The sequence below is a fragment of the Polypterus senegalus genome, chromosome 10 (assembly GCF_016835505.1).
Source record: "Polypterus senegalus isolate Bchr_013 chromosome 10, ASM1683550v1, whole genome shotgun sequence".
NCBI lineage: Eukaryota > Metazoa > Chordata > Cladistia > Polypteriformes > Polypteridae > Polypterus > Polypterus senegalus.
In genome coordinates, this window is record NC_053163.1 from 16766542 (window position 1) to 16792271 (window position 25730).

At 37.7% G+C, this 25730-nt stretch overlaps 1 protein-coding gene across 1 annotated transcript; it reads left to right on the forward strand.

Moving 5' to 3' along the window:
- The first annotated feature begins 4516 nt into the window (after positions 1 to 4516).
- LOC120536819 (interferon-inducible GTPase 5-like) lies at positions 4517 to 8884 on the forward strand. The gene is made up of 2 exons (XM_039765321.1): positions 4517 to 4597; positions 7462 to 8884. The coding sequence occupies exon 2, from the start codon at positions 7469 to 7471 to the stop codon at positions 8663 to 8665; it is 1197 nt and encodes a 398-aa protein (XP_039621255.1). The 5' UTR covers positions 4517 to 4597; positions 7462 to 7468; the 3' UTR covers positions 8666 to 8884.
- The last annotated feature ends 16846 nt before the right edge of the window (positions 8885 to 25730 follow it).

The following is a 25730-nucleotide window of genomic DNA, read 5'->3' on the forward strand; positions in this document are numbered from 1 at the left end:
GATTTAGTGACCAATGTTATTCAAAGATTACCTTCTCTAATGTGATTATAAAAGTGTCACAAGTTTCTTCATCTCTGACATTTCTTCCTGTGTCTTTGCTGCATTCTATTGTCGTCCCTTTGTCCCATATTTATTCTTAAAATTTTACATGGGCTTGGGGATATGTGACATTGCACACATTTGATTGCCTGGCTCTCCTTATGATGGATGACAGTTGAAATTCCTTCATATTTCTATGACTGTGGTGCTGCTTTCCTTCCCCAGGGTGTAAACTAAATGAAACATCTTATTTGTCCATACTTATCATTGAGGTCTTCTTTTACATTAAGAAATCCTGAGGGACTGGAAAATGTCAATTATTATCCCAGTGCATAAAAGGGTGATTGGAGAGATCCAAGAAACTATAGACCAGCATGATCACAGGAAAATTAATGGAATTAAATTTTAAAGAAAATATTAAGCAGCACATGGCAAGAGCAGGAGATTTACTGAACAGTCAGCACGGGTTTAAATGAGGGAGGTTGTAATTTACCAACATGCTGGAATTAGATGAGGAGGCAACAGTATGATATAATGAAAGTGGAGCATAATAAGGGACCACGAGAGATTTTGGACATCAAACTAAAGGAAGTGGGAGCTCAGAGTGTGGTGTGTAAATGGGTGCAAAATTGGCTCAGACACAAGAAGCAGAGGGTGATGGTGCAGGGAACCTTATCAGAATTGGCTGACGTTCTACAGGGGTGAGTGCGAGGGCGGCTTCTGTCTTTAATATATTTAATGATTTGTTTAGGAAAAAGTAACTTTGATGGCCCGGGTTAGCTCCTAGATCCCTGTTCCATTTTTGACACTTTTAAATCCGACACCATCAGTACCGTAACTGAGATGAGCTTGGCAGATTGTGACAAAACACGGCAAGCAACAGGATGGTGAAAAGTGCTCATTACTTTTATTAACTAAAAAACAGTCAAAACAAGTGTTCAGTGCTCAAAACATCTAATAATCCACAAAAATGGGTGAACGTAGAGGTTAAAATCCCAATAAATAAATCTATTAAAAACAAGGTTAAATTACTTTTAAGAATCCTCTGTCCACGGGGCTTTCCTTTTAAAACTGACACCTCTCCAGCTTATCCTTCCCGGACCTTGCAGCATGGAGAGACGTCCACCAATAGGCTCAGACATCCATTATACCAAGTCCTTATTCCTGCCGCCCGATCCACAGCGTTCAGCGGAGATCCACTGCACCTTGCTACTGCACCCACTGCTGCCAATCCAGACAAAGTGTAGCATCCTCCCACCGCTGTCAATCCAGGCTCCAGCTGGCGAGAGGACACACCAGAGTGTAGCGATCACTCCTGCTCCTTATTGCTCAGCAGAAGTGATCCTTGTGACCCCTCTTGAGCGCTGGGCTCGTGCTGCCTCCTGGGGTTCCATCCTCATCTACCTGCTTCACTCTCTATAATCGCCGGATCACTCCAGCTCCTCTCATTCTTTCTATCTTTAATCTCTGCTCTCTTTTTTAACTCCCATTTCAATTCCTTCTCCCTCATCTTGCGCCTGCACGGTGCAGCATCTCAATCATGCACCGCAGGAAGCTGATGAAACAGTTGAGAAATACCGCACCTTCATATGCAGACACGCCTTGCCCCAATTACTCCACCAACTCCCCAAAGCCGCATGAGCATGCAGACACTCTAAGAATAAACTGGACAATAATTTAATTTTTAAAAACAGCCTCTCCTTTTTGAGCTGTGGAACTACTGTACCACAATAGCAAGCTGGTTAAATTTGCAGATGATACCAAGATAAATGGATTGGTCGATAATCTCTGATCCATTAAGTCATTACAGACGGACTTGGAGAGCATACAGGATTGGGAAGATTTGTGGCAGATAAAATTCAATGTCAATAAATGTAAAGTATTACACATAGGAAATAAAAATGCGAGGTTTGAATACAAAATGGGATGTCTGAAAATCAAAAGTACACCTTATGAGAAGGATTTAAGAGTCATAGTGGACTTGACACAATTAACTGCCAGACAGCATCAGAAGCCATTAAGAAGACTAACAGAACGTCAGGAGGTTCTGCGTAAGGTTTATTATACACTGGAATCCTGGGAGCAGTTTAGGTCTGCAGGCTAAGAAAAGGACACAGCAGCACTAGAAAAGGTCCAGAGAAGAGCGTCGGGGCTGATTCCAGGGCTACAGGGATAAATTATGAGGAAAGATAAAAGGAGCTGAGCCTTTACAGTTTAATCAAAAGAAGATTAAGAGGAGACGTGATTGAAGTGTTAAATATCATGAAGGGAATTAGTCCAGTGCATTGAAACCTTAAGTATAAAATGAGTTCATCAAGAACATGGAGACATAGTTGGAAACTTGTTAAGTGTAAATTTTTCACAAATATTAGGGAATTTTTCCCAACGCAGAGAATCACAGAAACAAAGAATAAGTGACCAAGTAGTGAGGTAGATAGTAGAGAATTTCAAATCTCGACTTGATGTTATTAGAGAAGAGTTAAGTGGATAGGACTGGAGAGCTTTGTTGTACTGAATGGCCTTTTCTCTTCTAGATTGCTCTAATGTTCTAAAACCCGGGAAAATGAAAGTAACAAACAGGAGTCATTTAGACAGGACTCTTGACCAATAAATAAGAGGGAGAGGTGGGTCTTTAGTTTTCTCAACCATCACTACAAACAACATGAAGTAAAATATTTGAATAAAAGTATTATTGGATGGTGTATTCCTTTAAGCTAAGTGACACCCTGCCATAGAGCAGCACTGCTGCTGTAGATACTTGTGAGTACAGAAGGACAAAGAACACTTCTTCAAGAGTAAAACAGGCTCAAATAAAAGGCGACACCCTAATAATGATTTTCTTTAGAGTTCATATTTAAAATTGTCTCACATATCCAGTATTGGGCATTGAGTGCCTGATGACAACATATTTTTGAAAATTGTATTCAGGAATATTCCCCAGACACATTTTCAAGGCATGCAAAGGATTCCTGGACCACCCAGATTGCAGCACACAGCTTGTAGAATTCAAGTATCAGATACTTTAATTAAAACAAATAATGAAAGTCAGCATTAGTTGAGGACAACTGAAGAACGGTAGTGTAAGGGATTTGCAAGATGTATTTCCAGGTGTGATTTTTATTTAGTTTACTCACTTTGGTGATTTTTTGACTATTGTATGTTGAGTAGGACTCTAACAGGTTCTAAGTGTTCTTTGCATCTTCTGATGTTTTTTTCATCACTCCTGCTATTCTCTGTAAACCAGTTCCTTGCACAGGAATCATTACCAGTATGTAGTAGAATAATGAAAACACAAATTGAGAGAACATTCACAGAACTAGGCACTGTTTCATAAGTTCCCTTCTCAGACCAAATGTCCTCTGTGGCCAGGAGGTCTTGTCTCTTTTCAACTACTCAACAAATTTTCCTGTTAGATTCTGCTCTCTTATTAGTTAAAAGGACAGACGTCTGGCCACCATAGTAACTACTAGTAGTCAGATATACAAATGGAAATATTTTCTTACCATAGAGATTTCTTTACCTAATGTTTAGTACATCTTTTTTTCGATGTAAATATAAAAATAATGAAAATGCAAAAATATGGGTTATTTATAACATATCAAAACAAACTTGCTTATTTCAGTTCACAGCAGACCAGACCATACCAGGAACACTGGACACAAGGAAGGAAACTCCAGAAGAGAGTGCGTGTCCAGTGCAGGGTGTAGGTATGGGATAATTGCCAGCACTTTTCCTTCATGAATTCACCATCCTAGTTTCAAAATTCTCTCCTAGTTTTCACCTTTGTGTGGTTTACATGTTCTGACTACTTCAACGTGGCTTTCCATTCTCATCTTGACATGAGGTTATCAGTTGGTGACTCTAAGTTGTCCTTAGGAGTATATGGGTAAGAGTCTCCAACATGGTGCAACTATTTTAAGATTCCAGTTCCCTTCTACTCTGAACGGGATTAATGTCATTAATGTTCATGGCATCCTGTCCAGGCTTGGCACTTGCATTTTGTCTGATGCTAGCAAGATCGGCTGCACCTCCCAACTGAAGCAGCTGAAAGCATAAATAAATAGAGGAAAATGGAATCAGCAATATACTGTGCAAAAAAAGGTGTTTGTGAATAAATATTCTTTATCCTTATAAAAGTGATTTCCCTAAACTTAATTTCTGCTATATTTCCAAAGTTTAACTATAATTCGCATGATGCAATGTGATGCAGTTTGGTGCACAGGATTAGAAGTCGAACTCTTAAACACAAGAATTAAAGTTTTAAATATCGCCTCCCCTCCTCTTCATTTTGTATTGTATTCTAGTTTGCCCTGAAAGGTGGTTGGAGGTAATGCTAGAGGAATCGAAACCAAAATATACCCGTTTCTAAGAAATAGTTTTATCTGTGTAGTAAACAGGACACAAACCGGTTTTTAATGGGCGGAGGGCCCCGAGTATAAAATGACATTTCCAAACTTCTGTAAGACAAAAGAGAAGATGGTCAAATGCCACCGCTTCTAAAAGACAAACAGAAACAATAATCCTTTATCAGACGAACATCAGTTCATCGGTCAATCAGGTAAATGCTAGAAGGATTCAGTTCTTAACATTGTAAACTGTTTTAGCACTTGTTTAGTCTTTAGGCTCTTGTACTGTATCATTGTATCTGCAGAAATTTCAGTTATTTATTTTTTGATCTCGTCTACAGACGCCATTTCGTGGAGATCATCTGGTCTTCACTTTTTGTGGGGTGAATTCAGGATGAAAATACACATTATTGTTCACACAACTTTTATTACTGTCTTAGCATTTCAAGGAGAGAAGCACATGTATTTACTGTCATCAGCTCTGATGCTGATTTTTGATTCAATCCCTTTTGTTTTTTGACTCAGAACTTTATCGGACTTGCTCTACAACATGGTGAATGATTCTGAGCTCAGGAAAGGATAAGAGAGACAAACCCATTTTTGATTCTTTGTACATCCTTTCATATTTTGAGTCAAAAGCTTAATTTTTGAAAATCCGTAAATTAATCACCTCCTTCCACATTCTTCTCAGCTGGCTGTTATTATTATCTAATAGATTAGGAAGTAATCATTTAAAGTGAAAGGTTGTTACTGTTTTAGAGACACGCCTTTGGTTTGTAAATAATTCCTTCAGGGGAACGTGTGCCAAATTCATGATCGGGCTGCTAAATACCACCATCCCCGTGAAGCAGCCCCCTGACTTCCAGTTATTAGTTATATGGCACAATGACACGAGTTTACTTAATTCCAGCAGCAGAAATGCTTTTATCTTTGTCACATCAGCGATGAAATAAATAAATAAATAAATAAAATACAGCAAATTAAAAAATAATTAAGTAACCGGAATTGAAAGCACTCTCGTTGTTTTTTGTGATGAGAAGTCTTAAAGAACAGCGAGTCAGCATTAAATTGTGTTCCCTGTTTGTGAAAACAGCTGCTTAAACAGTAGTGATGCTTGAAACTGCTTTTAAAAATGGGAGCTTTAAGTAAAACACACGTCTATGAGTTGTTTTCAAGTTTGTTCAAAGAAGAGCAAATGTCAGTTGATCTCAAATTAACTCAAAGGAAAGCGTTTTTGTACTGTGGAGGAAGTCAAAGAAAAATCGCTGCAGGCAATGGACAACATTCCTCTTCAGCAATTCCAAAAATGTTTTCAAAAAACCATTGGAACAACAGTATTTATTCATACAGAAAGTACTTTGAAGGAGACTAAAGTTTCAGATAATAAAAATTATTAAAACATATTTTTTTTTCCAATTCCGGTTAATTTTGGGTACCCCCTCATCTATATATAATTAATTAGGCTGCATTTCTGGGTGTGGCTGTATTCCAGCCAACACAAGCTCATTAAGCTGTGCAGCTCCTCCAGGTGGTGGCCACAGAGTCCAACAGTTCTGAGCAATAAAGTCACACGCCTGAGTTCCCGATGTAACCCAGGAGGGCTGCCACTATGAGTGTTTTTGTATTCGTGATTGTCATTTATGATATAAAATAATAAGTTACAAAAAAAGGTATTTTTATAATCCACCCTAGACATGTGTTATGTCTATCTATCTATCTATCTATCTATCTATCTATCTGTTATATAGTGCCTTTCATCCGTCTATCTAATGTGATTTCTCAATGCATTTGTACAGTATGTACGTAAACCTGATTATGGACTTGCACTTTATTTATTTTTTGCTCTTTACTTTCTTCTGGCTGCGTATTCTTGGGGATTCCCAGGCCCTGCATGAAAACAGTTTTGTTGGTGAAGGATTGCTCACAGAAAGAAAGAAAGAAAAAGAAAGAAAGGTCAAAATGACTTCTTGCCATTAGCTTTGTAAGCTTTCAAAGTTCAGAGTGATAATTCCACTATTTCCATGTTTATGTACGTCTTTTTCAGAAATGGTACAAAGCCAGTTTATTATAAAGACGTGAAAACTGATCAGCTAGTTTCTTTCTTACAGTCTTTATTTCTTACCGTTCTCTAGCTATTGGTTCACAAACTAATTCTTTCTTGTTGCTCATACGACTCTGTTTTGTGTTTTCATCGTGCTCACTCAGTAGAGTGTAATTTTATTTTCGATCAGTTTAACTTTCAGACTCTTGTGACTTATATAATGGAGAAACAGAACATGGCCTCTATACTTGTATATTCTATCACAGAGCGCAGGATTCTGTAAATACATGAAGCCAAGCTACTAGAGCTGTACAGAAAACAGGAATTGATGGTCTTTTGGGAACTGAATGTCTTATTCTTTTTAAATATGTACAGTATTTTTAGCTGAATTGTCACAAGTTTATAACCAAATATTATCAGAAAAGATCTTGTCTATTGACTATATGTGACTCTTTAAATTAAGGTGTTATTTGATAGCTAAGCTTCTCAGAATTGTAGAACTCCCAGTGAGTATTACATCTGATCTTCATGAAGTGTAAGGCTCAGGTAAAAGATCAAGATGTCTATCTGGGTGCTCCAGGCATAACAAAAAGTGATAAAATGACTGAGTAAGTAAGGGAGGTGTAGGTGTGGAGTAGCAGGTCATGTATCTCTTTAGTATTAGTGGTAAGAAAGGCAAGGAATGTTTCCTGTTTTATTTTATATTTTAGGTTTTTGTGGTTTTCCTCAGTTTTCCATGGTTACCGTATTAATCGTAGGGTTTTGATATTCCTAACAAAAGTCCATTTTCAAATTTAATTATTTAAAAATATGAGAAACAGTGCCTGTAAAAAAGTAGAAGTGAGTGTTAAGTCATCAGGTTTAAAATAGCAGTAACATATACTGACCTGTACAGTCAACATGTCCACCTGAACCTGCCACTCAGTGGCCATCAAACTTTTCTATCATTAATATTGCAGCTTTGTTGAAGATAAAATATTTGTGGTATCAATAAAAGTGTAAAATATTTACTCAAACCTATTTTTATAATTGCAGAAACATAATGGGCAATACAATATCTACTTACTACGGCTTTTTTAAAGAGGATGAGGTAAAACAACTTGCTTCACTTTACAATAAAGGGGGCTTTGAAGCAGTTGTTTCCAGAATTAAAGAAAAGAATGAAGCTCTAGAAAATGAAACACTGAAAATTGCAGTTACTGGAGAGTCTGGCGTGGGCAAATCTGCCTTAATCAATGCCATGAGGGGTCTGAGTGATGGTGACCCTGGTGCAGCTGAAGAGGGCTCTACAGAGCAAACTATGAAGGTCACAGATTATCAACACCCACAACTGCCAACTGTCTGTTTTTATGACCTCCCAGGTGTTGGCACTACAACATTTTCAAGTAAAACATATGTCAAAAAACTTGAACTTGACAAATACGATGTTTTCATTGTTGTTCTGGGAGTGAGGGTCATGGAAAATGATGTTTTTCTTGCCAGACAAATACATGAAATGGGAAAGAAGATTTACTTCCTACGCAGCAAAATAGACATTGAAATTGATAATCTAGAAAAAAAGAACCGACAACAAGACAGGGAGAAAGAACTCGACAAAATCAGACAGTACTGCATCAAAAAGCTGGAGGAGAACAAGTTTCCTTCACAAGAAGTCTTCCTGGTGTCCAGTTACCGTATGAGTGATTTTGATTTTTCCAGATTTTGTAACGTGGTGGAATCCGATCTGAGTGAGAACAAGAGGCATGTATTTAAACTCTCCCTTCCCAATTTCAGCACTGAAGTCATTGAAATGAAAAAGGCCAGTCTACATGGAAAAATTCTGGCAGCTGCTGCGGCTTCGTTTGTAGCAGGTGCATCTCCTATTCCCGGAACGTCCTTACTTTGTGATATCGGCATTTTAGTAACAGCATTTATGTATATACGAAGCAGCTTTGGTCTGGATGATGAATCACTTCAGAGACTCGCATGGAAAGTTGGGAAACCCGTGGAAGTCCTCAAAGCAGAAGTCAAGAATCCGTTTATCTTTGATATTAGCGCAGCCTCAGTTTTAAAACTGATCACCACTTCAGTTGCTGGTGCTATTATGATTGCTGAAGAAGCATTTCACTTAATCCCAATTGTTGGATCGGTTGTTGGGGCGCCTTTGTCATTTCTATCTACCTACTGCATCCTGAGAAATTCACTTGATGAATTTGGAAAGTCAGCAGTGAGGGTGATTATAAAGGCCACAGAGAAGTAATTTCAAGTTCACATCATGAGCTGAAAGCTTTAATTCTGTACATGAAACAGACATTTAACAATGTGATACATCAACTGCCTGTAATTTAGGACTTTTCTAAAAGTTTAGTGAGTGTGATATGCTTTTATTTCTAAATTTGTAACTGCAGTGTCAATTACAAATAGAGAACATTAATTTGATTCCAAAAATAATAAAGAGATATCAATTTTAACAGCATAATCTTCTTGTTCCAAATATTTTCTGTTGATTTGCTGAGTTATACTTTTTCATTATTGCAGTAAAGTTCAGAGAAGAAGGTACTGCAGTCCACACACATTTATACTCTAAGAGAATAATCTAAAGGTAACAATAGTTAAACATTTTGGTTTGCAGTGTACATTGAAATATATAAAAAATAGTTTTGGTAACAGAGGAAGGTTTATGTAATCCATACATTTTACCAGGAAATGACTAAGAGATCAGCAGATGTCCTGTAAACAACAAAATTAAACAGTTGTTACGTACACAGAAATTTCAAGGGTGATGGCTAAATCCAAAGGATCGCAGAATAGATTGATTTTTAACAAGTCATTTGGGTCTAGACCAACCAGAGTAAACATATGCATTGATTGACTCTGTGTATAAATTCAATAGTTCATAAAATGTACCTCTACCCTTTGTGTTTTTGATCATTCTGTAATAGACTTCTGTGATGGATGCTCCCTGTTCAGTGTTTAGTAAAGAGTAAATAATGCTGTTATAGTGTATACAGTATATGTGCACTGTGTTATAATTGAATTACAGGGTTTGATTACGCAGCCATATGCTGTAGGTCAGCTTTCTGTGAGATAAGCTTGATTGCTTTGGTCTGAGAAATATAAAAAAAAAATGAAAAAAAAAGAAAAGAAAACAAGGAGATTGTGGGTGTTGCATTTTCCAGCTGTCAGCATCTCTCTTAGACATTAAATTTGGTGACGAGAATGGCTGACTTTTCTCTTTCACCACCGTCTCCCTTCCCAATTTACCCTTTTGAGCCTCCTATTTCGTGGACACATTGATTACTGTCCTTTGAGGTCTATCTCACTGCCTTGGGGCTTGAGGATGTTTCGGCCGCACGCAAAACGTCGCTACTCGTTCATTGCTTTTGTAGCGGAAGGGCAGCGAGTGCTTGGAATTTTGGGACCAAGTGACTCATACGATGCTGCAGTTACACTTTTGAATGCCCACTTCTCTGCCCCACAAAGTGCTTTACTACGGAGATTTATTTTCAGACAGCGCTGTCAGCTTCGTGGGGAGACTGTGCATCAGTATGTCACAAACTTAAAGGGACTTGCTAGCTCATACAAGTTTGGGGCATTACAAGACAAAATGATCCGCCACCTGCTAACTGAATGCACTAGCGATGATAAAGTTCACGAAATGCTTTTGCTTAAAAAAGATGATTTAATATTCCTAAATGCAGTCGGAGTAGCATTCAGGGCATGTGGAATCTGTGGCTGTTTGTGCGTCAGAGCTTTTGAAACGCTTTGCTTCTGTCTCCGCATCAGAGAGTTACTCTCAGCACTCGCAGCCGGACGATTCCGCAGCATCCGAAGTCAGCACAACAGACCGAGAACAGACAATACAGTTTGTGCAGTGCAGGCATTCAGAACAACTTCAGCAGCACTGAGGAAACTGTGGATCACCATCACACACGACCAGAGCTCAAAGCCACTGTCGCAGCTCTGGTTAACGGAATCACTTTGCTAAGGTATGTCGTTCTTCTCCAATCAGTGCGCACGGACAGACTGCAACTATAATTCATAATTTGATTTCAGGACCAGCAGCTGTCATGTCATGTACAGTCAGTTTAAATGGTGTGAACATTTCACTCTTGTTGGACCCTGGTGCTACTATGTCCCTCTTAAATATACACACATATAAACAGTTTTTCAGTTCTATGGCTTTGTCTCCACCGACCACTACTGCTAATGGTTATGGGGACTCTCGGATCTCCCTGATATGAGTAGTATAAGCCAGGCACATTCTGTCAAGCTGTCAATCAAAGATGACTGACAACTTTTTGCTGTCAAAACAAATTGGTGAATGGCAGCCTGTCCCCTCCCCACCCCTCTTTAATCCCGCACCTCCACCTGCTTGTCCAAGGTATGTGTCAAGAGCATTTTTGATGAATGCGTCCTCTCCCTTGGCCCCCGGTCTGGCAGCACCTGCTTGTTGACCCCCCACTTTCAGGCCCCTTCTCCCGAAGACATGCCCATACATGTTGCTGCCGGGCCGATCGACATGTCCAGGCATGAATGTCCTGAGTCTGCCTTGGCCCCAGGTCTGTCATCACCTGCTTGTTGGCTGACCCCCACTTCTCTGACCCTTCTCCCGAGGACATGCCCAGACATGTTCCTGTCCACAACCAGCCAGCCAGATCTACCTTTTAGCAGTTCCTGCATATACTGTGTGGGGTAGTGATGGGTCGTTCTTGAATGATTCGTTCATTTTGAACGAATCTTTAATGTGACTCGGGAAGAACAAATTGTCTCGTGGGAGTGATTTGTTCAGTTGCACATGCGCATTTGCGCAACTTCCTATAGTTTCTGTATTGGAATTGATTCGCCTGTTTCGGGTCTTCGGGTTTTTCGAGTCGTTCGTTCATCACGTGACAGCCCCATAAGCTTAACCAACTCAGTCTGAGCCGGAACAGAATTGAACGAAATGACTCGAAAAATGATTTGTTCATTTTGCTGAACGAGACTCAAAGGTCCGAGTCGGTAAGATGATCAGAACTTCCCATCACTAGTGTGGGGTCATGCCTCTCTATCTATCTATCTATCTATCTATCTATCTATCTATCTATCTATTATATAGTGCCTTTCATATCTATCTATCTATCTATCTATCTATCTATCTATCTATCTATCTATCTATCTATCTATCTATCTATCTATCTATCTATTATTTTAAAATATCTGTCTAACCTTTGCTTTATCATTTGTAAAATCATTTTTATCTAAGCCGGCTTACAGATCCTGCAATCAGTCAACCTCTTCCATTTTACAGAAAATCCTCTAGCAGCTATGAATCAGGTTTCCCCACAGAAAGGCGCTGATAGACTTCTAGCCATTGATTCTTTCATCTTACAGAAAGGTCCTTACTGCCTTAGCTGTGATTCAGGTTTCCCAGAGAAAGGAGCTGACAGGCTCTGCGCTGAAAAAAGCCTTTCCCTCAAACAGCAGGGGTCCGGCTCTCTCTCTCTGTCTCTGCACACTGACACATGAGCTCAAAGCTAAAAGGATCTGCGTGTGCACGGAACGCATACATTTGTGTGCAACTTCCCGAGCACCCACCCCTGCTGTGTGTAGACTGGTGAGCGCGCCACCCCTGTTTCCATGACGGGTGGGTTTTTTAAAGTTAAAGGATTTTTAAGGCTTAGCATGTAAAGCAGGTCAATATAAGAATTTTAAACATTACACAGAGTTAAATAATATGTAGCAGTTCCCTTTTAAATCACATTTGATACGAATAAAAAATCTATTCTTGGCTTTATAATTATAATTTATATAAGAATCGTTCTAAAACAAGCCCTTTTCTATCAAATACACCCCACATTTTAAATAATCAAATACATGTATTTTCAGCTGAGCTATCAAGCCACATTGCAGAAGAAAGGCATTTAACTTTCTAAAAGTTAGAACTGCACTCAGACACACCCCGAGTGAACGGAGCACACTTGAATAACCCTGACTTCACCTGTCCAATGCCTTCACCCCTCGGATATTCTGGAGATAGAAAAAGGCGCTTTAAAGCTTTAAAATACCATATAGCTATTCCAAGCATACGGCGGACATTTTCACCTTCTTCCAAAAAATGTGTTGTCCGCATGAAGCCAAGGGAGAGATGGGCGGGGGGCTAAAAGGGACGATTCACACTTCAGCTGTGGGTACAGATCAAGCATTTTTCTGACACAAGAGATGATCCACACATATAGGCCTTTAACCTCAGGGTGTATCTTATGGGGTCTGTGTAAAATTGTCTTAAAGACAGGACAGACAGCTGCTTAAAGAAGTCTTATTATAAAGGCGTCTTTTAAAAAAATACCTGACTTTTTGGTGTCCGTCCAAAGGCTTAGATGTAAGCCCCTGTACACCAACCCATTAAGGGCAAAATGGAGCATCTTCATAATCTTCTTAGAACAATGATTTCTATTTTTTATGGACAAGACTAAATTAAATATAATTATTGTTAATACATTCTATTCTCCTGAAAGTCACGGCAGTCAAGATCACGGTATGGCATATTTTTGATTATTATATGCGCCAAAAACGAGTATGTTTTAAAAACCGGATGGCTGAATCCTTATATTTTATCCTTAATATTTACAAGTTGATTCTCAGGTAAATCCCTTATTAAAAAATTATCTCCGTTTAAAATGAAAGGGTTTGGGGCTTTAAATTCAAAAATGCTCATTGGTTACCGTTAATTATTATGTTCAGTACCATCTCTCTGTGTGTAGCCACGTGAGTGCGCTAATGTGTGAGTGTACAAGTTGCAGCATTTTATTTCTGTCTACGTGTACGATGATTAAGGTTCAAATTCATACGACTGAAGTAAGCAAAAGCAGTTTTTTCTGTTACCGAAACGGGTAATCCATTCAATTAGTTTTTGTCTCGGCGTCTGGAAATTCAACCAGGTCCTCTCGTCTGAGAACATTCAGGAGTGGTTTAAAAGCGCAGGCAGGGATTGTGTGCATTAGCTCTGAAATAATAAGATGTCAGTATTCTGAACTACGTACGTACAGAAGGACCCGCTTGTGAAATGCGTACTCTTTCGAAACAGACTTTCGCTGTAGCTGGGTGTTCTCTGTATGGAGCCGCCTGTTTTTAAAAGTCTGAGATAACAAAACATTTTTTGTTTTATAAACTCTCATTTGGACAGCCGGTTGGAGACAGACTCCAGGGTTGAACAGTGACCAGGGGCCTCATGTATAACGCCGTGCGTAGAATTCGCACTATAACATTGCGTAAGCACAAAAGCCGAAATGTGCATACGCACAGAAAAATCCAGATGCAGGAATTTGTGCGTACTCCAACTTCCACGTTCTTCCGCTACATAAATCCCGGTCAGCGTGAAAATTAGCGCTCGTGCACGTGCCTTATGTCCTGCCCCAACTCCTCCCAGAATTACACCTCTTTGAATATGCAAATCAATATAAATCGCCCTTAAGCTCAGCCTTCTGTGAAAAGACAATGGGAAAAGCACAGGGGAAAATATAAGAATTTCAGCGAATAGCAAGTGGAGACAACGGAAAAACATACTATTTGTTTAATTAAACCGTTGTATAATCAACAAAAGGAAGTTGATCGAGTGACATAGCTTGTTGGAGAAACTTGAAAGCTCAGAGTCGTAGTCGAGTCGAGTCGTAGCCCACCGTCTGAGTGTCATATGAAAGCTGATTAGGGTACAGAGAAAAAAAAAGGCACACAGTGGAGAAAAAAGCATGAAATGTCAACTTCAATCTCGAAATTTCCACTTTAATCATGTAGTTTATTTTGTCATTAAAGTAGAACATCATAAACGTCATCTTAAAATCGTTTAATTAACCAGTTTCTCAAATCACATCGTAACTAAAGTAGCACGTTAAATGTTTTGTTTTGTATGTGATCTTCTATGTGCTCTATGTGTGTGAATCACTACTTGCTTCTTTAACCGGCTCTCTTCCTCCGACTGTACACAGAATCCATTACATTTGTGATATTACAGCTCTCTGAATAACTAAAATACTAAGATGTATAAGTGATATAATTTTCATGATGATATGAGTTAAAGCACGTTATTAAACATGGGTTTCATGGTGCAGTGATTATGTACGACCTTCGATGAAATTATTTATTGCAGCAGTACTCAGGGGCGGCTCTAGGCTTGTGGCGGCCCTGGGCAGAGAAAGAATCGGTGGCTCCTTTGCCTGCCAATGTCAATATGGTACCTTATGCACGGTGGGTGGCCACATCCGTTGCGGACACTGCATAACCGCCTCATGCTCATGACACAAGCGTTTAACTTTGTCAAGATTTGCAGCTGCGTTTTTAGCTGTGTCGTTATTTTCTCTTTCTATTTCATATTCAATATATATTGGCATGGCCACCCCTGCAGTCCTTGCTTGTCTTTCTCCAAGTAACCGATCACCACACAATCAGCTCTGTAATAGACGTTAAGCCATCTGTGAGCTTAGAGCACCGATTCTTCAAAATATTTAAGGAACAATGAAATATCTTCGCAGTACATGTTTAATTATTCTATCCTTCACGCCAGTCACAGTGAAGAATATAGATTATTTAAATGAAGTTAAAGTTTTACCTTTATAATATAATAAACATATTTTGCTGCATTCCATCTTAAAAATGATATTGTCATCATATGTAAATACGCACTTTATAAAGTGGCTCAGGTTGTGCGATATTATAACTGTAATGCAAGTTTACAGTGAGGTGATTGTACTTATAAGTACTAACAGTTCTACAAGGAGCAATTGATTGAGTGCGTTTATAGTTCTTGGGGGTTTCTGAACCACGAGGTCCGTACAGGAAAGGCTTTAAAACGTTTTGCTGTGGCTGAGGTAGCGTGTACTTGAAGCTGTATACCGATAATTCTCTTTCCGATCAGCTGCTGCTGTGATTCACACTCAGATACAGTGATATAAATACTCCGAGTGGTGCAGTGAGAGTAATATGGAAAAAGATGATCCGCTGTGGCAACTCCTAACGGGGCAGCTGAAAGAAGAAGGTGCAGTGAGAGTAAGAACGCTAAAGCAGTTATGGTATTTGGAATACTATGGCTATTCCCTGGACCATTATATTGTTACAAGTTAATTACAATCAGATGGATTACACTAATAAACAGTATGCGGTTAGTTTCAGTGTATTTATAAAGCCGTGCCAGGAAAATAAAAGAGTAACCACACAGGAACAGTAGCACTGCTTTGACGCTGGGTGCCGCCAGTCTGCAAAACCAAGTGGAGAACTTGCTTAGGACAAGGTATGAGGTACTGTGGCTTTACGTCAAGTGTAGGTTTTATACATCGCAATTTGAACGTGGAAAAGTTCTTACACAACATTTCTGTGCGTACGCACCATTTATACATGAGGCCCCAGGAGCTTACTGCATCTGTGTTTTCATTCATTCTGCTAAATGAAATGTAATTATTTCAATACAGACTAGTAGCCCAAAAGTCCGGGTGATATTTAGATGTATCAAGTGTATTGTTGAATAATTGGGTAAATGAATATTATAATATGTTCCTGTATTTATGAGAGTATATCTTAATACACAGGGAACCTGACATCAGGCTGTCTGTTTTTATTTACGTCTTTAGAATTTAGAAAGTTTGTATCTATACATTTTTCTGTGGTACCTGTTTCTTTATCTGCTTTTTTCACAAAGGTAAGGTATCTTTGCAAGATGGACGTATAAAGTTTTACTTTTGCATCGAGTCTCAAGTCATTTTCATTAACATGCTATAACCTCTTTGGTACTCAGGGTGCTTTGTATAATAAAAAGTTTTAGAAATTCTGTTAATGCTTGGTAATAGCATTCCATTTTACATCAGTTATGAACCCCTGAAAATAAGAACGGTTATAGTACGTTATAGGAGCCTATACACTACAGGGCTGATGATTAGGCTTATTTTGGACATGTTAGACAAATCAGGATGGAAAATGTTTTAGTGAATAGTTACATAATATCTATTATATGTGTTAGCACAATGATTAAAATTTTACTAAAACTGTGAGGTTTATTCTTTCTTTTAGGTAGTCTAGTGTTAGGCGTAGAGTAATCTTGAGTTGGGTACGATATCCTCAGGTCAAAACAGGCAATCATAGGGTGCCGATCAAGTAACAAAAAGGGTAGGCGTAAAGATGTGAAAAAAAAGAAAACAAAAATCGAAAATATGAAAAATACATCTATTGAACCCAAAACAAATTAACTTAAACTACATTCTGATACTAGAAATAGTTAGATAAACATCGATAAAAGTTAAGTAGGTATAATAAAATATGCATCTATGATATATCATTAATTAAAAAAGGACATATTGGTATTATTGGACTACTTTCAAAAAAAACGTTAGAGGGTGTGATTAAAACTGTTAATGAAAACTCGGTTCGCAAATACGTAAAGGTTGAGAAATGCTGCCCTACAACCTAAATCTACAAAAAGAAAGGCCCAATTGCAGTGATGAGATGGATCCAAAGCTGACATATTGGTTGAATTGGTAAATTCAGAGCAGCGATTTTAAAAGTGAGTAGTCTGGGTTTTTGCACAATATGATTAAGTTACAACTTACTACTGTCACTGAAACATTTTCAAAGGACTGCTGAATCTTATAAATATAGATAGGTATAACAGTTAAAAACCTAAAGAGACTAATGAGTGGAGTGTAAGCAAAATGTTCTGGTCCACCAAAAAATAAGGTTTACTGAACAATGCACAAGATCGAAAAAGGAGGTACCAGATTTTAAAAAAAGAAAGTGAAATCCTGATCCTCAATAGACCCTGACTAGTACCGTATTAATATTGTAGTGACCCGGCAGCCAGTGCTGGCGGCATGATGCATTGTGGGTAATTTATGTAAAGTTTACTGTTTGTGTTAAATTAGCAAGGCAATCGAATTATTGTTCCTGTTGTAATTGTTGTATGTGTTTGTGTTCAACTGGTAGGGTGGGTTTGGGTTATTGCCGTCCGGGGTTACTAAATTGTAAATAGTTACCATCAATGAGAATGGTGGCTTTGGTAATGACCCTGGCAATGGCTATGCAATGAGATTGAGCTTTGTTTTCTGACTATCTGCCTAATAAAGAGATACAACAGAATAGAGCTGTGTTATTGCTAGGGCTTCATCTAAGCAATGATTGCCGAGACACTCGGAGTCGTGCGGAGTATGGGACACGAGTGCTCACTGGCTTAATGAGCAAGGTACAGCTTCGTGCATGGCGCTGGCATTCCGCTGGCCGACCAGCTTGGGGGAAGTGCACGGTTTGGATACTCTGTTCCTGATGAAGCAGCTTAAAACATACCCCGGTAACACACAAACTCAAACCTCTGCTGAAGAAGCCTTGTTGCGCCCTTAAAAAAACTCGGCGATAGAAAATTTCCGTTAAAAAGAAAAAAACACTTTTAATTCAGAAAGGAGGGTTTCTCAGAGCCCTATTAAGTGCGGCCATTCCATTCATTCGAGAGTATAAATATGAATACACTCGCAAGATGTACCAAGTACCTCGAAAACAAACGGCTCAACTGCGACAGAAAGCTCCGGCTTCCAGCGACCTTTTAAACGCTATAGAAAGTGAACTGGATAAACAAATAAAATTCATACTTGAACGCGGTGACTTGAGCGTCGATGCAAAAGTAAAACTTTATATGTCCATTTTGCAAAAGATACCTTACCTTTGTGAAAAAGTGGATAAAGAAACCGGCACCTCAGAAAAATGTATAGATACAAACTTTTTAAAATCTAAAGATGTAAATAAAAACAGACAGCCTGATGTCAGGTTTATTAAGATACGAGTATAATCTCATAAATACAGGAACATATTCTAATATTCATTTACTCAATTATTCAACAATACACTTGATATATCTAAATATAATCCGGACTTTGGGGCTACTAGTCTGTATTAAAATAATTACATTTCATTTAGCGGAATGAATGAAAACACAGATGCAGTTAGCTCCTGGTCACTGTTCAACCCTGGAGTCTGTCTCCAACCGGCTGTCCAAATGAGAGTTTATAAAGCAAAAAATGTTTCGTTATCTCAGACTTTTAAAAACAGGCGGCTCCGTACAGAGAACACCCGGCTACAGCGAAAGTCTGTTTTGAAAGAGTACGCATTTCACAAGCGGGTCCTTCTGTACGTACGTAGTTCAGAATGCTGACATCTTATTATGTCAGAGCTAACGCACACAATCCCTGCCTGAGCTTTTAAATCACTCCTGAATGTTCTCAGACGAGAGGACCTGGTTGAATTTCCAGACGCCGAGACAAAAACTAATGGAATGGATTACCCGTTTCGGTAACAGAAAAAACGGCTATTGCTTACTTCAGTCGTATGAATTTGAACCTTAATCATCGTTCACATAGATAGAAATAAAATGCTGCAACTTGTACACTCACACATTAGCGCACTCACGTGGCTACACACAGAGAGATGCTACTGAACATAATAATTAACGGTAACCAATGAGCATTTTTGAATTTAAAGCCCCAACCCCTCTCGTTTTAAACAGGTATAATTTTTAAAAAGGGATTTACTGGAGAATCAACTTGGAAAGATTAAGGATAAAATATAAGGATTCAGCCATCCGTTTTTTAAAACATACTCATTTGGTGCGTATAATAATCAAAAATATGCCATACCGTGATCTTGAATGCTGTGACTCTCGGGAGAATAGAATATATTAGCAATAATTATATTTCATTTAGTCCTATCCATAAAAAATAGAAATCATTGTTCTAAAAAGATCATGAAGATGCTCCATTTTATCCTTAATGGGTCGGTGTACGGGGGCTTACATCTAAGCCTTTGGCCGGACACCTGTGGCTCCATAGCTCAGCTGAAAATACATGTATTTGATTATTTAAAATGTGGGATATATTTGATAGAAAAGGGCTTGTTTTAGAATGATTTTTATACGTATCAAATGTGATTTAAAAGGGAACTGATGCATACCTCTGTGTGATTTTTAAACGGCTTATATCAAACTAGTTAGCTCATGCTTTACACGCTATTCCTAAATTCTTTTACCTCTCGTGGAGAGAGGGGCTGCGCTCACGAACAGTCATACAGCAGTCTCTACACACTGACACATGAGGTCAAAGCTGACAGGTTGTTTGTTCAGCCAGCTCCTCTACACCCTTCTACACATATGGCTGTGTCCCCACTCACCATAGCAACAAGATCATAAAGTTTGCAGATGACACAACGGTGGTCGGACTCATCTCGGGCAAGGAGGGTGAGCTGGCATACAGGGACGAGGTGGAGCGGCTGTCAGAGTGGTGCAGAGTCAATAACCTGCTCCTCAACACCATCAAAACGAAGGAGCTTGTTACTGACTTTAGAAGAAACACAACTGACATCCAGCCACTCATCATTGGCGGCTCTTGTGTGGAGAGGGTCCCAGTATTCAGGTTTCTGGGCATTGAGCTGGAAGATGACCTGGCCTATTCTAAGTCAATGGGTAACTGATGTTATATACTCTTTAAAACTGGAAAAAATCAAATTCTCACTTAGAGGGTCTGTGCAGAACTTTTTCAAAACCTGGCAGGATCTGAGCAATCACATTTTAGAATAAGCTCTTAAAGCACTGAGGAAACAGATTCTCTCCCATTTTTCCTTTTTTTTTTCTTCTCCATTTATCTTTATTCACTTATTAATTCATCTATTTATTTTTACTAGCTTAAAGTTTTGCTATGCTGGCTTAGCTCTCTTTCTCAGGGGTGGAGATTGATTTGTTTTTGATCTTATTTTTGTAAAAATTGATTTATTTGTATAGGATGTTGTATAATTTCAATAAAATAAAAAAAAACAAACAGTGTAGGAACCTTTTCAAAGCCCAAAGAACTGACTTAACATGCAAAGAACCCTTCCTGGAATGAAGTGATTCTTTGTCAAGCAATGGGTCTACACTCTTGAAAATAAAGGTGCCAGAGGGGGTCTTCAGTGATGCCATAAGGGAAACGTTTTTGGTTGCAAAGAGACCCAACACATTAAGGTTCCAGAAAGAGCCCATTATTTATTTTGATCCACAACAGACTCCACACAGTAAATAACCATGAAAAGATGGTAACAGAATTGTGAAATACCAATAACTCATTATTTTAGAAGGTCTCCTGCTGTGTAGGTCCAATAACACAAGGTTAAGTTCAGGATTTCTGGTGTGCTGCAGTCCACTGAACATTAAAGATTTCAACATCTTTTCTACATATTAGGAAGTTTTTTTTATAATAATAATAATAATGCATTTTATTTTGTATATGTACAGTATATGTGACATTCACTGTAAAAAATGTCAGTAAATGTAACGGTAAAAATACTGTAAATGGTGAACGTAAAATGCCTTTTCTGAAAAAAAGGAAAGCTACCTTATGTTCTACTGAAAATTACCTGTATATCTTAAAATGCAAAAAAGTGAGAGTATAAATGGATATGCCTTAGTAAAATATGATTTTGATTAGCAAAAAAAAAAAAAACCTGGAAAAAGAAAACATAAGACAGTGAAACATCAGAATAGGAAATGAGACCAACAATAAATGTTGTTTTTATCTTAATGTGTCAAGACACCAAGAAAGGCACAAGCCTCAAATTAAAAATCCTATTTTTTGGAAAAAGAGCATACAGTAATGTGTCAACAGAAACCTGTGATAAGCGTAAGTTACCAAATGTTTTGCCTGCATACATTAACACACAAAACAAATCATTGAATATCGTTTCAAAAAGGTAACATGTTGAAAATGTAATTAGAAAAAGCTGGTTAAAGAATAAACATGAAAAAATGTAGGAAAATGTAATATCGAAAATGAAAGTATTAGGAAAGCTAACATATCTTTGCAGTGAGAAGATAACTTGATAAGAGAAGAACTTTTCATAAACATGTTTACAGAATAGCAGCAAAATTTGCAGATAAGGGAAATGAAAGGATGAGTCAGCAACAGAAAAACAGATGTTCACACAAAGATAAAGAGGAGGATACTAATGAAAAGTAACATAAACCAAAAATACTTTCTACCCTGCTAGTTCAGTGCAAAGTGACAGGAGGTCACAGCCGATCGGGGCACCCAGTTGGAAACAATTCTAAACATCCGTTCATGGCAGGGATCACTTGTATGCAGTGCCCACAGGGCCAGTTTGAAGAGGCACATTAACCTGACAGCAGGGCCATCTTGACAGCATTATAGGCACTCAGGCAAAGCCGTGCACTGGGGCCCTACCTACACAAACTCTCACAGGAATAAAAATGTAAACAGTCGATAAAGTTAAACATATATTTATTGTATTGGTACGTCCAACAAAATCAGTGTTTAAGCATTAAAAAAACATGTTGTACAGCAAAGATTAATCAACACAAATGTCTGAACAATATAACATGAGCCTTGAAAAACACAAAAATTTCAACATATAAATGATACTCAATTGGTAAACCAAACAGACGGAGATGGCACAGTATGAAATTACTATAAATTATTTATTATTAATCAAGTGTTCAACACAAACAATTTTATTTGCAGAGAATTGAGTTGAAGTGACGTTAGCATATACGCTTTTACGTTATGTAGTGCGTGAGATCTGTACACATACAGGCAGGCGAGGTTGCACGGGTGACTGTGACACTAAATCAGAGGCGAATGCCAATGTCCACTTGTAACATAATAACAAATATTTATAATTTAATATAGTACAGTATTATTTATTGACAGAAAGTCACAACATATGTAGATTAGTCCCCCAGGCAACTGTCCAGCGTGCCTATGCATTAAGACGGCCCTGCCTGACAGGCATGTATTTGAAATTTGGGGAGAAGCACAGGGAGAATGTGTAAACTTCATACAGGCTGCAATGATGAATCTATGATGCAGCAGCAGCACCAATTACTAAGCCACCATGGTGCCCAAAATTCTATTTCGAATTCAATGAGGGTGCAACAATAGATAGATAGATAGATAGATAGATAGATAGATAGATAGATAGATAGATAGATAGATAGATAGATAGATAGATAGATAGATAACAATGACATTATAATAGGCAACATATATCTTATATATAAATATCTATGCCTGGAAGTGTGCATGTCTGTTTGGCCCAGATATCAGAGGTGGAGTCGGGGTAAGGCTCTTCTTCTGAGGAAAAAGAAAACTCGCTTAGCCACTAATAGCATGAGCGAGGTGAGCACGTCAGCAAAACGAAACCTCTAAAGAAAGACAAAGTCACTTAGCCACTAACATCGGCAAAACGGTATCCCTTTTACTTTTCCTCTCGACGCTAATACACAAGTGATGTGAGCACATCAGCAAAACAAATCCTCCTAGGAGAGAGATGCCCAGAGGAGTTCCTTTCAATTACCTGACATCTCTAAATTTCATTTTTTTTCTGACTATTTCAATATTTTCTAGGACCCCAGTCTTTTTACAGCACAGGCTTACACATATACACATATACATTACACACACACTAACTATGGTATGAACACATACTAGAATGTCTAAAAAGAAAGAAAACTTAAAGGAATGAAAAGTTCCCAGTCACAGTGAGGCCTTATGCAGGTGTATTACTGTTGGTATAAAGGAGCCCCAGTCTTGTTTCTTAGCACACTTCTGATGAATGACCCTTTGCCTGAAAGTCCTCATTGTCAGTGTGTCAGAGAGAGGATGTGCAGCATTGTTTATAATGACACTCAGATTTGTCTTCTTTCTCTCCTTCAGGGGGCCCAGAGTGCATCCCATAACTGAGCCAGTCCTTTAAATTAGCTTATTGATTCAGTGGGCCTCTCTTGAAGTGATGTTACTGTGTAGAAAAGCACACTGGTACTTAACCTGAGCGTATAAAGTCCTAAATCACTACAATAATAACTCCATCAGCTCAAATTTCAAGAATGATTTTTTTTTTTTCATTAATGCCTGTCCTTTTATTAATGGGAAATTACTTTTTTACAGAGTGCCAGATGGTGATGGATAACTTTATTCATCCAATGAACAAAACAAGTTCAATAGTTGACAATGATTAAATAAATTATCAATAATCTCAAAACCACAGTCATATGTGTACATTACAAAATTATGTTGCTTTCCTGGGCTGATGTTGCATGCTAGTTTTATTTACTCCAGCTTAACAAACAGGATTTTCACATTTCAAAATAAATAAAGGAAAAAATAAACATTTAGAGTTTTTCAATGTTAAAACATCTGCAACACTATTTATTAAAATGATGAAATGATCAAAAGTATCAAATAAACATTTCAAAAGCTAAAGTTGCATCCTATTTGAGCACATAATTAAGCAGCCTTTAGTAAGGCTTGTTTCATAAGTTAAAGTTCAGGGATGGTTTCTTTAAGAAGCATCAGGATAGCTTGGGTTGCCTGCCGCTCGTTAATCCATCTTATTTTATTGCATTCTGTCTGAGAAACCAGAAACATATGGCTTGTCTGAACATTTCTTCAAACAATCTTCATAATGGCTTGTTTCAGTCATCATTCACTCAGCCAGTATATAGCCAGTGGGCTATATGTTCACAGTTTGTTGTGCATAGAAGGTATTTTTGTATCTTTACTGGCTTTTATTTCACTTTATGTCATTGAGGAAGCTAAATCTGAGCTGAAACTGCACTGTATAAGGTGTGTCCTGCATTACAAAATTCATGATTGGAGATGAAAATAACTTCAAAATAAACATGAATAAAGAGAATAATTAGTCAGTTTACAATTATGATAATCTAAACTGCCCAATTGATTTGGTTATTCAGTCAAGTATGGAGAACAATGTATATAAATATTACATTTATTTTCAAAAACATGAAATATGAAGAAGTGCTGGACAATTATTAAAATGGAAACAGGATAAATAATGGATCTTTCCAGTGAAAGGATAAGGTAAAAAGAAAACAACTCTTGAAGAAAAGACAGCTATATAATGTCCATAAAAATGTAAACAGAGCTAGGTGTTTTAGCTAGGCCTACAAATTGATAAGAGAGCAAAAGTTAACATGCAAAAGTAAAGGCCCAAAAGTAGCTGTAGCTTCTTCTTCTTATTATTATTATTATTTTCAAGCCCATTTCACCTAATACACAGGGGGCCATTCACACATACCCACATGAGTGAAATTTGGAAATGCCACACAAATAAAGATGCAAGTCTTTGAAAATTGGGAAGCAAAACACACAAAGACATGAAGAAAATGTTCAAAGTCCACACAGACAGATTGAGTGAGATTTCAGTCCAGCATCCGGTATACTTGTGGCAGCAGTATTAACTGCTTAGTCTAAAATAAATAAATTCATTAAATAAACAAATAAATAAATAGTCAAACCTTAAACTATCTTTCTTTTAGTAATTTTGACAGCGGCAGGTAAGATGAAGTATGTTAAATTGAAAGCAAAATATGATGGAACATAAAATTATTATTTTTTTTAATCCAACAATAAAGAGGTAAAAAGGTATAGAACACATTCATGTCATGGTGACTTATTTTGAATATATAGAGAGTATATTATTACTTTAAATTAAGAGGCTCAAAAACCAACTGCTTATAGAAGAGTTTGCAGATTACACTGAGGTAACAGGGCACTCTACACTTCACAAAAATCAATGGATATAACCTTAAACAAAATTCTATATTTTACAGAAAAGTTGAAATTAAGTTTAAGTTTAGATGTTTAATGGTGTTTAAATTAATTTGGTGATTAGCACAGTGCCAAATCAAACATAACCTGATCTATCCTCGTTAACCTGAGAAACTATTGACTTGCATATTGAACTCAACATTAGTTTGGATATTCTCTGAATTGTTCAGCCTAAAAAAGACCTAATTCTGTAGAGTGAAATAAATACTTTCTTCTATTTGAAAGATTGGTAAGTTCAATATGAATAAACCAGTGCAATATACCTGGTTTCAATACTTTCAAAAAATATAATTTGCAAACAAAAAGATAATGGATTACTGGAAGTTAAGACAAAACAAAATACTTACTCATTAGTCATTAGTTCCTTAATGATATATTTGTGGTTTCATTATTCATTTTCTGCATCATTTATAGTCAAATAGACGTTGTCCTTGTCATGAAAAAAAGAACAATTTGATAGTGATCATTGGTTACTGAATTCTGTTCAAAATGAAGTGTCACATGACTAGTGAATGGACATGATACTTCATGTGATTAACCTGAACTTAAAAGTTGTAAATTACTTTATTAATGACTATAACATCAAAAACATCAAGGAATCATTCTTCTTAATGATGCCACTTGTTAATGTCTATCCTATTTTGGTACTATATGTTTAAAATAATATAGGGAAGGATTGTCCTATTGGCAAGCTGTTGCCAAGAAAGT

Coding starts and splice junctions, on each gene's coding strand:
- LOC120536819 (XM_039765321.1), top strand. CDS start 7,469: ATGGGCAATACAATATCTACTTACTACGGCTTTTTTAAAGAGGATGAG.